The sequence below is a fragment of the Balaenoptera acutorostrata genome, chromosome 2 (genome assembly GCF_949987535.1).
Source record: "Balaenoptera acutorostrata chromosome 2, mBalAcu1.1, whole genome shotgun sequence".
Taxonomy (NCBI): Eukaryota; Metazoa; Chordata; class Mammalia; order Artiodactyla; family Balaenopteridae; genus Balaenoptera; species Balaenoptera acutorostrata.
In genome coordinates, this window is record NC_080065.1 from 107,314,044 (window position 1) to 107,328,761 (window position 14,718).

At 39.6% G+C, this 14,718-nt stretch overlaps 1 protein-coding gene across 6 annotated transcripts in view; it reads left to right on the top strand.

The window, feature by feature from the left end:
- Nucleotides 1–253: 253 nt before the first annotated feature.
- Nucleotides 254–14,718, top strand: part of PRR16 (proline rich 16) — a 170,550-nt gene continuing 156,085 nt past the window's right edge. For 2 of the 6 annotated variants that reach the window (XM_028168104.2, XM_057540961.1), the window contains exon 1: nucleotides 532–639. Coding sequence is in view for 1 of the 6 variants with exons in the window: in XM_007188469.2 (XP_007188531.2) it covers nucleotides 481–639 (159 nt within the window). In the remaining 5 variants the exon portion in view is untranslated. Of the gene's footprint in view, nucleotides 640–14,718 lie in introns of all 6 variants that reach the window. The other 4 variants (XM_057540960.1, XM_007188470.2, XM_007188469.2 and 1 more) reach the window with 3 other exon arrangements.

Here is a 14,718-nt window from a genome sequence, read left to right on the forward strand (position 1 = left end):
GACAAGACATCCAGCAGGATATGATGATGGGGGCATTTCAGTGTCAAGACGAGAGGGTGGGCAGGACACGAACTTATCTCCCGGCTCCCTGACGCCCAGGTGTTCTGGGAGAGATCCCGGAGGCACGTGCCACGGGGACTGCAGCTGACAGCCCGGGGCCGGCGGCCAGGCGCCCCTCTCCGCGGGCGTGGAGCGAGCGCCTGTGTGCGCGCGAGCGGCGGGCGGCGGCGGGAGGAGGCGCAGGCGCGCTGTTCGCCCGTCTGCAGCCCCGCGCCGAGCGCCGCGTCTCGGAGAGTTGATGGCAGCACCACAGTGCGGCCACCCGGCCGAGCGCCGAGCGCAGCCTCCCGCCGCTGCCCGGGGAGCGTCCAAGATGTGGGGGGACTGGGGCGGCAGCGGCCGCCGCGGCGCCAGGGACCGGGGCGCGCAGCAGCCTCCGCTCGCCCGCCTGTGCTGACCTGCCTCGCTTGCCCCCAAAGAATGTCAGCCAAGTCCAAGGGGACCCCCTCCTCGTCCTCTCCAGCCGAGGGACCGCCGGCAGCCTCCAAAACCAAGGTGAAGGAACAGATCAAGATCATCGTGGAGGATCTGGAATTAGTCCTGGGCGACCTGAAGGACGTGGCCAAGGAACTTAAGGAGGTGAGAGGTGCGGGGTGTGGGGAAGGAGTTCGTCGCCTTTCACCCGCTGGGGTTCCCGGTCCCGTTTTCACTGGGGACCGCCAGATATTTTAACTCAAAGGAAACTATAGAAAGACGCCTGCAGACGGACTTTCTTTCCTCCGGCGACTCCTGAGAAGAGTTGTTGCACTTTCTTTTTTTTTTTTAATCAGGAAGAAATCAACTAGTGTTTTAATCGATGGACCTGGGATGGTGAGAGGGGTGAACACGCGTGTCTGTGTGTGTGTGTGTGTGCTGGGGAAGGGGATTCACTGGGGGTGTGTCGACAGAGGAAGAAACCAGCAACCGGCCGGAGAGTGCAAGATGCTTCTCTCCTGCCCTCTTGCTCCCCCAGAGTCCGCTGGCAAGTCTCTCCTTGCCTGGCAGCCTCCTCAGGCCGGGGCTGAAAGGGGGCCGGGTTCCGGGCCCTGGGCCAGGCCCGAGAGGGCAGCCTGGGAGAAGCTCGGCTCCGGCCCCCCTCCCCGCTGCCCGAGCCCAGCTGGAAGGAAGGCGACCCGGGGCTGCTGGCAGGAGAGCCCAGACTTGGGGATGTAAAGGGGGTCTGGGACTTTCTCACTTTCGCAGTTCCTGAGGCATCCCCTGCTCTCCTCGGAATGTCCCTCCCAGTAACTCCGGGCCTTCTCGCCACCCCACCTCCTTTCTTCCTCCTATCTTGTCGCGGGTTGGCATAGAACCTGGGGCGCAGGGCGCGTCGGTGAGTGCGTGCGTGAGTGTGTGTGCGTGTGTGTGTGTTTGGTGTGCGTGCACCAGCGTCTTGCCACTTGAATCCCGGCTCTTGGGAACCAGGACTGTTGTGTTTCTTTGTCGCTCCCCCCAACCCCCATTCTACTTCTGCCCTCCCACCCCCACCAGCGTTGATGCGGATAGAAAGAAGCGGAGGCAGTGTCAAGGCTGAGGATGCGTAACTCAGGCTGCAGCTCCAGGCGGGGGCGAGGGCAGGGTTGGGAGGGGTGGGGTCTCCCGCGAGCCCGCGGGTGGCATCTCGGAGCTGGTGGCAGAGTCCCAGCCCAGTGTTCCGCTCCTGACTGGGTGCCTGGTGCTGTTCTCCGTCAGGGAGTCCGCACCCCCAGTTGCAGGAGAGCTGACACTGTAACTTCGAAGGTGGTGGCCGCAGTGGGAAGGGAAGGGGTGGGGCGTAGTCTAGATCCAAAATTATAATCCTGTTTCAAAGGCCAAGAGGGAGGAGATTGAGGGTCTTTTGGATGGCTGGCCTCTAGAGACTGACCTCCTCTGTCCAATTTCCAATCCCAATGCGAGGATAGAGCCCTCCTTTTTTCTCCCCCTCTCCCCGTTACCTCTGTGAACTGAACTCCGCGTTTGTTACCAAGTACAAGTCTGTTAAAATGGCCCATTCATCGGCAGGGTTTGGTTTGCCAATGGCAAATGCCATTCTTGTAGGTTGCTCCACTGGCAGAACATAATTACTACTGAGGTCCTGAGAGCGGAGATTGATACAGATGATAGATGCGAGGAGGAAACTTGTTCGTGTTTCAGGGCTTCTCTAGGATCATTGTTTCACAACTGGTTGACAGATGGCGAGGTTATGCATAGAAATTCAAGTCTAAAGATGCTGTTTGTTTCTTTGTTATCCTTTTATTTGACATCTTTGGCAGGCTGTATTTTCATCCGAAACATGATGGCGTTTTAAAAAACGAACAAATTTAGGCAAGTTCCTTTTGGCAGAATTGTGCTTTACGGTTTTGAGGTTTCTAAGATGGGGGATGTGGGAAACCTACATCAGCGCAGAAACGTATTTACTGCTTCAGCGAGGAGGCTGAGATTAAGAGAAATGTAGTCAATCAAAACTCCGCATCTATGGGCCCATACTTCTTATGTTACGATGTGTCACTCCACTCCTTATTTTAGACAGAGTAAATGACAAGAAACTGCACATGGTCCCAGTTCTGCTTTGCATCATTATTCTGTAGATGTTTGGAGACCAGGTAGAGCTATAGTGAAACTTTTAACCTCACTGTAGCTCTTGGATAGAATCACAAAGAAGTGTTTCAGGGAGTCTGCGGATCTCTCTCCCTTTCACTCTTTCTGTTTTCATTTGCTTGAGGATTTTTATTAGGGAGAAAACAAACAAACAGTTTATAAAAGGAATAGAAAAGCATAGGTAATGTAAAACCAAGTAAATGAAAAGATCTGTCTTCTAGACAGATCTAGAGATAAAATTTTATCTTGATGCTTTGTAAGCTTTGATTGGTTGCCAGGGCCTGTCTGGCTAAAAATTTCACCCTTGAGAGTGGAATTTATGAATGATAAATGATTTGATGTGATTATTAATTACTTTTGTGAGGATATCATCATCCTAGGTTTGCACATGGAGTTGTGGATACTATGTCTGAATGTCAAAACACTGGCCATTTATGTAGTAGGAGAGAGAGTTATTTCAAGAACAAAATATTTATAGGGCATGTTTAACCTATGACATCTTGCAGTTGTCCAGCATTTATCTTTTTAAGATAATATTGCACACATGACTGAACCTGTTTTTGATGTAATTTTGAATGGAGGAGTAACTGAAAACTTTGTAAATCACAAACCTGTTGGTGTCTACACCTATGACTTGTAAATATAAATGTCACTATTCATTAATTGTTACATTCACTATTCTGGCAGCTTATCATTGGTATATACTAAATATAAACGGTTATATTTTGAATTCTAATTCCTTTATTGGCAATGGTATGCGTTTAGGCCATAATATATTTGGAACAGAAATTAGAAATAAGAAAGTGATTATGACTGCATCACTATATCATTCACCATATGGTATTTGTTTTTTCCCTGCCTTTTTCTTTTTTTTTTCTTTTTTTTTTTTTAAACATCTTTATTGGAGTAAAATTGCTTTACAATGGTATGTTAGTTTCTGCTTTATAACAAAGTGAATCAGTTATACATATACATATGTCCCCATATCTGCCTTTTTCCTTCTAACTAAAATGTGCTATTCTGAATATTTTGTCCTTTATTTTTGCATAAACTCTGCACCAACAATATTGGACTTTTGTTTGAGGTTATTCTGAAATTTATTTTCTCTTTAGAAGTTTTCTGGACTTCAGTCATCTGAAAATTCAGGTAGTGGGATAGATTCCAACATAATAGTAGCCGCTTGGAACTCTTTCACAATTAGTAACAGGGACTTCCCTGATGGCACAGTGGTTAAGAATCCACCTCCAATGCAGGAGACATGGGTTCGAGCCCTGGTCCAGGAAGATCCCACATGCCGCAGAGTAATTAAGCCGGTGTGCCGCAACTACTGAGCCTGCTCTCTAGAGCTTGTGAGCCACAACTACTGAGCCCACGTGCCACAACTACTGAAGCCTGTGCGCCTAGAGCCCATGCTCTGCAACAAGAGAAGCCACCGCAATGAGAAGCCCACGCACCACAACAAAGAGTAGCCCCCACTCGCCGCAACTAGAGAAAGCCCGTGCACAGCAATGAAGACCCAACGCAGACAAAAATAAATAAGTAAATAAATAAATTAATTAATGATGAACAAAAAAATTAAAAAAAAAACAATGAGTAACAAAATTCTATTATTATTGGTATCTTTCATGACTAGTTATTATTGCTTAATTATAATTAGATTGTACATTAGAAGAAGAGGAATGGGATTTCTAGAAAGTCTAGGGGCAGATTTATTCTGCCCTCAGAATTTAGTAAAACCTCAAATAACTTGACTTTTCAGAAATAATATGGGTTTCTGGGTCTTCTATACTATAATGGAAAAGCCTTAAGTATAATTCAACATATTTATTCAGCATCTACTGTGTGCCAAATACTATATTATCTTTTTATTGCTACCAAGATGAATAATTTGGAGTTTCTGGTCTCAGTGAACTCAAAAAATAGGTTGGGATATATTTATCCTGTCTTTGAACATCAGTAGTGTAAAAAGGCATTACTGCTTTTAGTGACCACCACTCTCACTGTGATCCAAGAAAACAGAATTGAGAATAAGAATGAGTATATGTAGATTTATAAACTGATACTTGGTATGTACTTAGTAGTAAGCCTTTGGTGAAAAGGATAGTAGAAGCTTAAAAAAGATGGTAAGATATGAATTTTAAGAAACTTATGATTTATTCAGATTGTCATGATTAACACAAATGGGTCAGTGCCATATACAGGAGATCACGTATCCAAGTGTTACAATTAAACAGTGGAGATTTTCATGAAGGCCAAGTCCTTAGGGGGGATGAAGAGCCAAAAAGGAAAATTTGGGGTCTTTGAGATGCGGATAAGATTTGAAAAGGTAGAAAGGAGAAGCAATTAAGAGGAAATAGCATTGGAGTACAAGATTAATCCATGTTGCTTTTATCTACACGTTGAAAGAAAAGAAAAAAAATAGTGGTGCAACTCTAGAGTTTTAGGGATAAAATTAGCCATTTCTGGGGCAATCCTTTTTCTATAAAGTAATGCAGAAAAAAAGAGCTATTGCTTTTTAAAGAGAGTTCTCAAATAAGCTGGCCTCTCTTGGTATCAATTTGCCTGTTCTTTTGTGGAGATCTCACTGGTAAACTTGTTGTGCATCAAATGTTGGTGTTAATATAGGATTGTAGATCTTGTTGCTTCGGGAGGGATTGGAATATATGATAAATAGCCTTCTACTTGGAAACAAAATTCATTGCTGCTTTAGCTGGATTCTTGTTTAGTTTAGACTGATTATAACCTTGAGCATTCTTCATACTGTTTCATTTTACGATTTTAAGTAACAAGACTATTATATGAGTTAACTATATGTGTGTGTGTGTGTGTGTGTGTGTGTATATATATATTGCTAAGCCCTGGGAATAGACGTGACCATTATGGAGAAACCAGTAAAGATAAGTTGTTCTGTCTGCTCTGGAATCACTGACTGATTGGACTCCATGAGTGGGAAGGTTTTGTCAGCTTTGTGACTATGGATTGGAAAGCACTCATTGTTTCTCTTATAATGTCATAAATAGAAATAAATTAAAATTAAGTTTAATTTTGAAAAGTTTGAAAACCCATAGGAAATGATCCATTTGGGGGCTGATGAAAACAGAATTAATAGAATTAACAATTATCTGCAAAATATTTTTGTTTTTAAATGTTTTTTCTCTTTTTTAACGGCTTAGCCACTTGAAGTGCTTTAGTTTATTGATCTAGGAAATCCTACCAAATATTTTTTGGTTAATGAATCCATGCATATAAAATTCATTACTTGAACAAATTACAGAGAATAATGTCTGGAGTATTTTCTAAAGTCATGAATGAGTGAGATTTCACAGATGATTAATTTGTAGCAATAGCTGTATTTTTAGTACTCTATACAACAGTCTACCCTCTCAAACTGAAGTATATTACCAAATGCTAAAATGCTCTTTAGTTTTTCTTTTCTTAAGCCTGATGGCTTAGCATGTTACTAAAAGAGCAGCATGGTTCTGAGAAAATAAAAATAACCAATAACCATCTTTTACTGTTTCTCTATTTCCAATGCATTAAACCATTCAAGACTCAGAGAATTAGCTGATAGGAAATTCAAGCAGACTTAAAGTAATAAATAGACAGTGTGCTTCAGGCAATAGTGAAGTAATAGATAATAAAACCAATGTAATAGTTTCATTGTTACTTGGATTATGTTTTTTCCACCCTTACTGCTCTGAGGATCTCAGGTAATTAAATCAAAATGTAGGAAAAGAGATAGAAATGTAAGTTTGAGTAAAACATATTTTCCCACACAAATTAAACTACAGAGCTTCTGTAGAACTAGTTCATGAAAAATTTCATGGACAATTTTTGAAAGAGGGGAAAAATTCCAATAATATGCTAACCCATTTCTGATTAAAATGTGCATAACTGACATTAAGTTGAAAATAAAAGATTGGTAAACAATGAAGGGTACTTTTTTTTCCTTTAAAATTTAAATTTATTTGTGTATTTTATTAAGATTTTATTTTGGGGGGAAGTTTTAGGTTCACAGCAAAATCGAGGGAGAGGTACAGAGATTCCCTTATACGCCCTGCCCCCATGCATGTGTAGCATCCCCCATTATCAACATCCCCCACCAGATTGATACATTTGGTACAACTGATGAATCTACACTGACACATCATTATCATCCAATGCCCATAGTTTCTGTTAGGGTTTACGCTTGATGTTGGACATTTTGTGACTTTGGACAAATATGTAATGATATATATCTATCATTATGGTGTCCTACAGAGTATTTTCATGCCCTAAAATTCCTCTGTGCTCCACTATTCATCCTTCCTTCAAATCCTAAGGATACTAGTTTGTTAAAGAAGATATTTCATAAGGAATACAGTATATGAATAATATACAAAGTTTGGAAAAATCTAAAAATTAGAAAGGAGAAAATAAAAATTATCTTTAATGCCACACGTAAATAGATATATTGAGAATGTTGCTATATTTTCTTTCCATCTCTTTGTATGCATGTTTTTAACAGACAAAGTCATGTAAAATTATGAAGTTATATACAATGATGTTTTCTGCTTTCTGGAATACTTTTAGATCATAACCATTATATAGATCTGTTATAAGTTACTTTATCATGCCCCTAATGTTCGACATTCTATTTATTAACAGATTTTTGTGGTTGTTAAGTAACATTAAAAGAACAGCTTTGACAATACAAATAGCTAAGATAGATAGATTTTACTACCTGCCTCATACTATTCTAAGTATATTTCTTAATATTAGGGCTTCTAATTCTGAAAACAGACATATGAGGACGGTACTATTGTTAGTCTATTTTAGAGATAAGAAAACAGAGGCCAGGCTTCCCTGGTGGCGCAGTGGTTGAGAATCTGCCTGCTAATGCAGGGGACACGGGTTCGAGCCCTGGTCTGGGAAGATCCCACATGCCACGGAGCAGCTGGGCCCGTGAGCCACAACTGCTGAGCCTGCGCGTCTGGAGCCTGTGCCCCGCAACGGGAGAGGCCGCGATAGTGAAAGGCCCGCGCACCGCGATGAAGAGCGGTCCCCGCACCGCGATGAAGAGTGGCCCCCACTTGCCGTAACCAGAGAAAGCCCTCGCACGAACCGAAGACCCAACACAGCCAAAAATAAATAAATAAATAAATAAAGTAGCTATAAAAAAATTAAAAAAAAAAAAAAAAAAAAAAAAAAAAAGAAAACAGAGGCCAGAGATGTAAAGTCACTTGCCAAGGTCCCTTACTTGTGAGTGAGGCTTCAGTGCTAGGCATTTTAGTGCTATAGTTCTATGGATCTTCCTATTTTTCCCCCCAATTGCTTAGAAATCAAGGGTGTGAAAGTTTTAAAGTTTTCAATCCAACTTGCCAAACTGTCTTCCAGGGAGTTTTTCACAAGTTTTTTACTCCCAGAGTCTGTATATGTGTGGACGCATCTTCTTAAATTTCTAGTGAAGCTAATAAAACTTTTAAGTCTTATTGTGAGTATATTATTTCTTTGTGGTAACAGTCATTGTTTTTGTGGGTTGTACTCAGTTTTGGGCACCAGTATTGAGGCAAAATTAATACTGAGTTAACTAGACATTTCAGTTTTCATCTTCCGATTAAATAGGTACTGCAGTGAATTACTTTTGACCTATTTACTCTTCAACAAAAACTTTAAGAAAAATATGACATTTCTTTTTTATATTATGACTTAGACAATAAAGGAACAACTAATATGGGTGCTTGCTGATGTCTAGCATTGTATATAGCAGTTTCAAATGCATTTAAAAGAATTTGGGAAACTTTTATTCTCTTTTGTTATCAAATTGCCTTAGAAGGGAGGTACTGTCCCTAAGTTTTCTGATATGTTTGGGGTTTGACAGTTGTTTGGCTTTCTGCTGTGACAGGTGAATAGAGAAGCTTGTTGAATATTTACCAGGCCCCAAATTATTGAGCTGGCTAGCAATGCCAAATGTACCTTTATGGTTAGATTTTGCATGTTAATTTTAGTGCTACCAATTTTAAGCCACCCCCTCTTCCCCTCACATATAAGGGAAAAAAGAAATGACCTTATTCTAAAATCCTATTTTTTTTATAGTATAATATGAATAGAAGTGTTTTTATTATATCAAAAGTTAGTTCATTAGGAAGAACTGCTCAGAATTAAGATTTCTTAGACCTGGGAAACCAAAGTCAGTTCTACTTCAGCTCTAAATAAGAGCCAGAAAATAACATCAACTGAAACGAGAAAATAGGCATGTCTAGGTAATGTCCACATCAAAGTAGGCTCACAAGGTGGCCTGTCAACTCGGTACAGATGTTGCCTTATGTGGCACAAGCTATTTGTATTTTTGAGAATGGACGGATGTGAGGATTCCAAAGGAATTGAATTTCAAGCCTCACTTTAGGTAAGAAACATTAACATTGTTAGGACAGAACTTATATTTATGATCATTGTTTTTCCTCCTTCTGCTTTGCAAATGTTACTTCGGGTTGATGTTTGAGATATGTGTTTACTTGTACAATAATTGAAGTCAGCCAAATTATATACCTATGCCCAATGAGTCAGTTATTATGTTGTTTGACCCATTATAAATAGACTTTCAGCTACAGATAGCATGTACCATACTTGTCTGGAGAAAGCAAATTTGACAATTTCTAACAGGTTCTCTTTTGTAGTACTGTCCAAAAGCTAACAGATTTATTGTTGTTTGTTGTCCTCTTTCATAATATCATATCTTATCCTAAGATTTTGAACTATGTTCATGTGACAAAAAAATGCCAGGTTAAAAAATATGTATCGGTCAAATTAGCTGTCTTCTATAGGCAGTAGTTCTTAATTTTTTCCCCCATGTCACAGAGCACTTTGAAAGAATGACAGAATTGTGGGTATTTCCTATGGAGCAAAAGCTCATGAAGACATAAGTTTTTGCAGATGTTTAGGGAAGCTTGAGTGGGTGAGAATAATTCAGGTGAAGAGACAAAACAAGTGATTGATTTAAAAAAAAATTTCATCTAGTTGTTTGAGACTCATCTCCATAATTTTCAAGATCGTAAGTCCTGACCCTACAAAAAAGGAAAAGAGAAATACTGATGGCTATAAATTGATGGTTTTTATTCCAGGAGCAAATGGGCAGTTTATCAGCAATTTACTTCTCTTAGAGGGACTCTGGTAGATGTAATCTATCTCAAAGTGGGGTAGGAGTATATATAAATATATATATATATGTGTGTGTGTGTGTGTGTGTGTGTGTGTGTGTGTATGTATAGATATACATACACACACACACATTTCACTAATCTGAAACTGTAGAATGCTCTTGTGTCTGAAGGTTAACTCTCACTTTTTTTTTTTTTTTTATGATATGTGCTAGAGAACGTCACCACATGGAAGGATAGAATGTTTGTTTTCAGAGCTTATTGTAAATTAAGCATGTTCTCTTATTAAAACTGGTCCCAGAACAGCATTTTTCTTTATTTTATTATTTTTTTGTGTGACACTAGTTCATGAATGATGAAAGATTTATTGAATTCTTGATATGTGTCAGATACTGTGCAAAAGAACATAAAGGATGCCAACATGAATAAGCTTAAGGACCTGCCCTTGAAGAAAGTCACCTGTAGTAGGATGAACTTCACCTCTAGTAGAGTGCAAGAAGTAACTCTAAGGCGATGTGAAATGTGTAAGGAGACATGTCTAACAATTTTAACTCTTACTCAGAGTAAAATGAGGACTTTGCAATTTTGAGCTGTAAGAGTGACCAGATCTGAACTACTTCCATTGCTTCCTCTTTACCTTTAATTTCTGTCTAGTTCAGGGTTTCTCAAAAATGGCTCTATTGACATTTTGGGCAGATAATTATTTGTTGTTGAGGGCTGTCCTATACATTGTAGGATATTTAGAGCATCCCTGGCATGTACTAACTAGATGTCAACAGCAACTAAAAATGTCAGTGTGACAACTAAGAATGTTTCTAGACATTGCCAAATGTGCCCTGGGGGTGTGAGGGGAATCACCCTAGTTGAGAATGACTGCTCTAGCTTTGCCCTCTTATTCCATGTCACTTACATATTTCTTAATATTGCTTTCTTTACCCACCTTTTTATTTATTTAAACTTTTATTTGGTATTTATCCGTCAAGCACCGGGGCTTTATGTTCCTTTCATATCTTGTATTCTTTTCTTTTGTTTAAAAAGACCATTATTTGTGCCTTTTCTTACATTTACCTGATTCTTTTCTTTTTCCCTTCACTGAACCTACTTTTAAAATATATCTTCTCACTTTCACTCACCACTTCCCTGATCTCATTTTCTATTTTTCACAATCAAATGAAGATTAAATTGAAAAATTTCAAGGAAATTGTATACATGTGTGTATTTTAAGATTTGGGGAAAAAAAGGGAAACTCAGAAGGGACGATGGGCTGAGGCTGAGCTGCTTGTCTTCTTGCCACCATTAGTTCCTGAGTGAGGTCAGTGGCAATCTTTACTGGAAAGAAGTCCTCTTCATCTCATCTATCGAACTGTCTTATGCTTCTCCTGCCTCTTCCATTTCTGTAGAGATAGGGGAGGTTTGAATGGTGTCACTGCTTTGTGGTGTGGCACAAGTTATAGAAGAAATACAGTGATGGTCATGATGATGATGATGGTGATGGTGATGATGATGATGATGATGGTGACGATGATGATGATGAACATGAATGTGACTAAGGTCTGTTCAGTACTCACATGTACCATGAGCTGTTCTGAGTTAACTCGCTTAATCCTCTCAGTCACCTTTTGAGGTTGTTATAATTGTCCTACTTACGAGGAAGCTGAGACAGAGGGGGTAACTAATATAGAGAGCAAATGATGGAGTTGGACTCTTGATATTTCTCCCTTTAAACTGTTGTCCAGAACCAGCTCCCCAGTTCCCAAAAGCAACATAGTTACTCTGCTGTTTTTCAGGCTTTTAACTTCAGTACAATCTCTTTTCCTCTCCTTCCTCCGCTATGTCATCTGTCACGCTTCCCTTTCTTGTTCCTCCCTTCTCCTCTTCCTGTCTTCTTCATTTTTTATTCTTTTCCTTCTTCTCTTTTCCTTCTTCTCCTTCCTCATAAGCTTCTTTGATATGCGTTAATATATTATACACTTATTCAAAACTTTAAAAAAAATGTCTACTATATGCAAGGCAATGTGCTAAGGAATAAAAATAAAATATTGAGCAACACACACATGACCCCTGACATCTGGAACTTACATGCTAGTGGGAGGACATTATTCAAATAATAACAGAAATAATATTTATTAAGGAGCGTTAAAGGCTATGAAAGAAAAGTACATGGTACAACAAGAGCATAAAATTATTGATAAGTCTTTAATCATTGATAAATGTTAAAGGCCATGAAAGAAAAGTACATGGTACAACAAGAGCATAAAATCATTGACAAGTCTTCTTCTAAATAGGGGGTTTCAGATTGGCTGTCTTCCTTCCCACTGCCACCTCTCTAATCCCTATGCTATCAATTTCATGGAAGATGTTTTAATAGCCCTAGAGCTATCCGTCTCTTGTTCTCCTCTGCCAATTAATTCTTTAAACACTACCAGATTAATCTTCTTAATGCACTGCTTTCTTCAGGTCACTCCCCTGCTTAAAAGATCACACACTATTCTCCTGATACTTAAAATGTCAAATGAACAAACCCAGCCTTACAGCCCAATATCCAGCAGTCCCATTGTTTCAGTTTGGCCTTATCTCTTTCCTTCCTTCAGGGAGTAACACAGAGACCATCCCAGACAATCTTGACACCATCACAATTTTTACCCAACTTGAATTCTGTGTTCCTCATGTTTATGGTCACTATGCCACTCAGTTGTATTTGCTTATGTTCCTTAACAATTGCTCCCTGTTTGTGCCTTTAAAAAAAAAAAAAAAAAAGTTGCCTTTCTCTTTTAGTTACCGTGTAGTCTTTAGTACAACATTTTTAAAGTCTTACTCTTGTTATCTGATGAGGAACTTAAACTTAAAGATCCAATTCGGAGTAATACTTATTAAAGCTGTTAAGGAATAAAAGCCAATAATTACACTTGTGCGTGAGGGCCTGTTCTTTCTCATCTACTCAAGAAAATCACTAACAATTCTCACCTGTCTCTACTATACCATCTTTTGTTCATTCTCCCCCAGATGATTCCCATCAGCATAAAAGTGAAAATAAATAGTAAAGTCCTCTCTTGATCCCACTTCTCCTGAAAATTACCATCCCACTTCTTAGCTCTCCTTTACCAAAAATCTTACGTTTTATACTTGACATCACCTATTTCCTCTTATTCTTTCCTAAACCCACTCCTATCAGACCTACACTCTAACCACTACACTGAAACTGCCTTTGTCAAGATTGTCAGTGACTCTATGTTATTTAATCAAATGGTCAATTTTTAGTCCTAACCTTATTTATCAGCATTTGACAGTCTCTTTAATAATCTTTCTTCACTTGGCTTGAAGAATACCTTGCTTTCTCACCTCACTGATTTTTTTTTCTCAGTTACCTTTGCTTATTTCTCCTCTAAGTTGTCTAAGCTCAAATTTGATCCTTTAAAAAAAAAAAATTATTTACACTCCCCTTATTGGTATTTTATTCAGTCTGGAGGTTAAATTCCATTTATAGGTTCATGACTTCCAAATTTGTGTCTCCAGCCCAGACATTTCTTCTAAATTTACATGATCAGTGGTCTTTTCTGTATCTCTACTTGGATGTCTAAGAGACATCTTCACCTTTCCATGTCCAAACTGGAATGTTGATTTTTTCCTTCCCTCAAAACTTAGCCTTTTCAGTCTTTGCCAAGTCAATGGATGGTGTTAGAGTCATTATCAACTCCTTTTCTTCATGCATGATACACAGTTCATCAGACTGTGGTTGGCTCTACCTTCAAAATATTTGTAGAATTTGACCAATTCTTGTCTCCTCCACTGCTACCACACTGGTTCAAGCCAACATCCTCTCTCATTTTGGTTGCTACAGTAACCTCCTGACCATTCTCTCTTGCTTCCTTAAGCCCCCTTTTTTTAGCTCAGTGATCTGGGTAAATCTCGATCACATTATTGTTCTCGAATCTCTGTAATGTCTTGCCATTTTACTCAAAGTGCTCACAGTGGTTATGAGGCCCCAGATTTCCCTTCACCCCTGTTTTCACGCTCACTTCCTTTCTTACTAATTTCTCTTTGGCTGTCTTTTCTTCAGCCTCACTAATCTTGCTATTTCAAGAATGAATGTGCCATGCACATTTCTATGGCTAACTCCACTCTACTGCTCTGTTACCTCATTAAAGTTTCACTCACACGTTACCCCACCACAGCTAATTCTGGCAACTCCACATGTTGTTATACACTCTGGCATTCTCCATCTTTCTTTTCCTATTTCACCTTTTCTCTTTTCCTTAATTCTTATTAGCTTCTGAGATACTAAACAATTTATTCCTAGTATTCATTATTTATTTGTTTGTTTCCCACATTTAGAATGTCAGCTCCTGGAGGTCAGTGACCTTTGTTTTATTCCCTTGTGTATCTCAAGTGACTAGAGCAGTGCAGTGGCTGTCATGTGATAGTTGCTCATTAAATGAATTCGTGAATAACTGGATCTCTTCCAACTTTTGTTCCATTAAAGTTCTCAAAGATCAAACTATTACCTTTCACTTTCCACTGCCCATCTACCAGTTACAGAGAAGGAACATGTAGTAGATGCTTTTTCAATACTTTTTGCATGGATTCTTTATCTTCCTGCCTTTACATATGGTAGTAGTTTGTAGGTTGGCTGGAGGGAGCTCTTGTTCGCCTACTTTGATTTTTAACATCTACTAACCTCATTAAACCCATTCCACTAAACCCAATCCATATTCTTATTCTTTGAAATGGACAAAGGATCTCTCCATAACAGCTAACACATTGAATGCTTACTATGTGTCAGGCAGAGTTCTAAATGTTAAAAAAATATTAACTCATCAAGTCCTGACCCTTCTTGTCTCCCAACCAGTGGCTCCCATATTATCCCTCCCATATGGAAATTCTAGGGACATCCTGTTTATATAAAACCTAAATGTGGTGTAACTTCAGGCCTTCACCTTCAGACAAGTCTGGCTCTGATTTCAGAGTG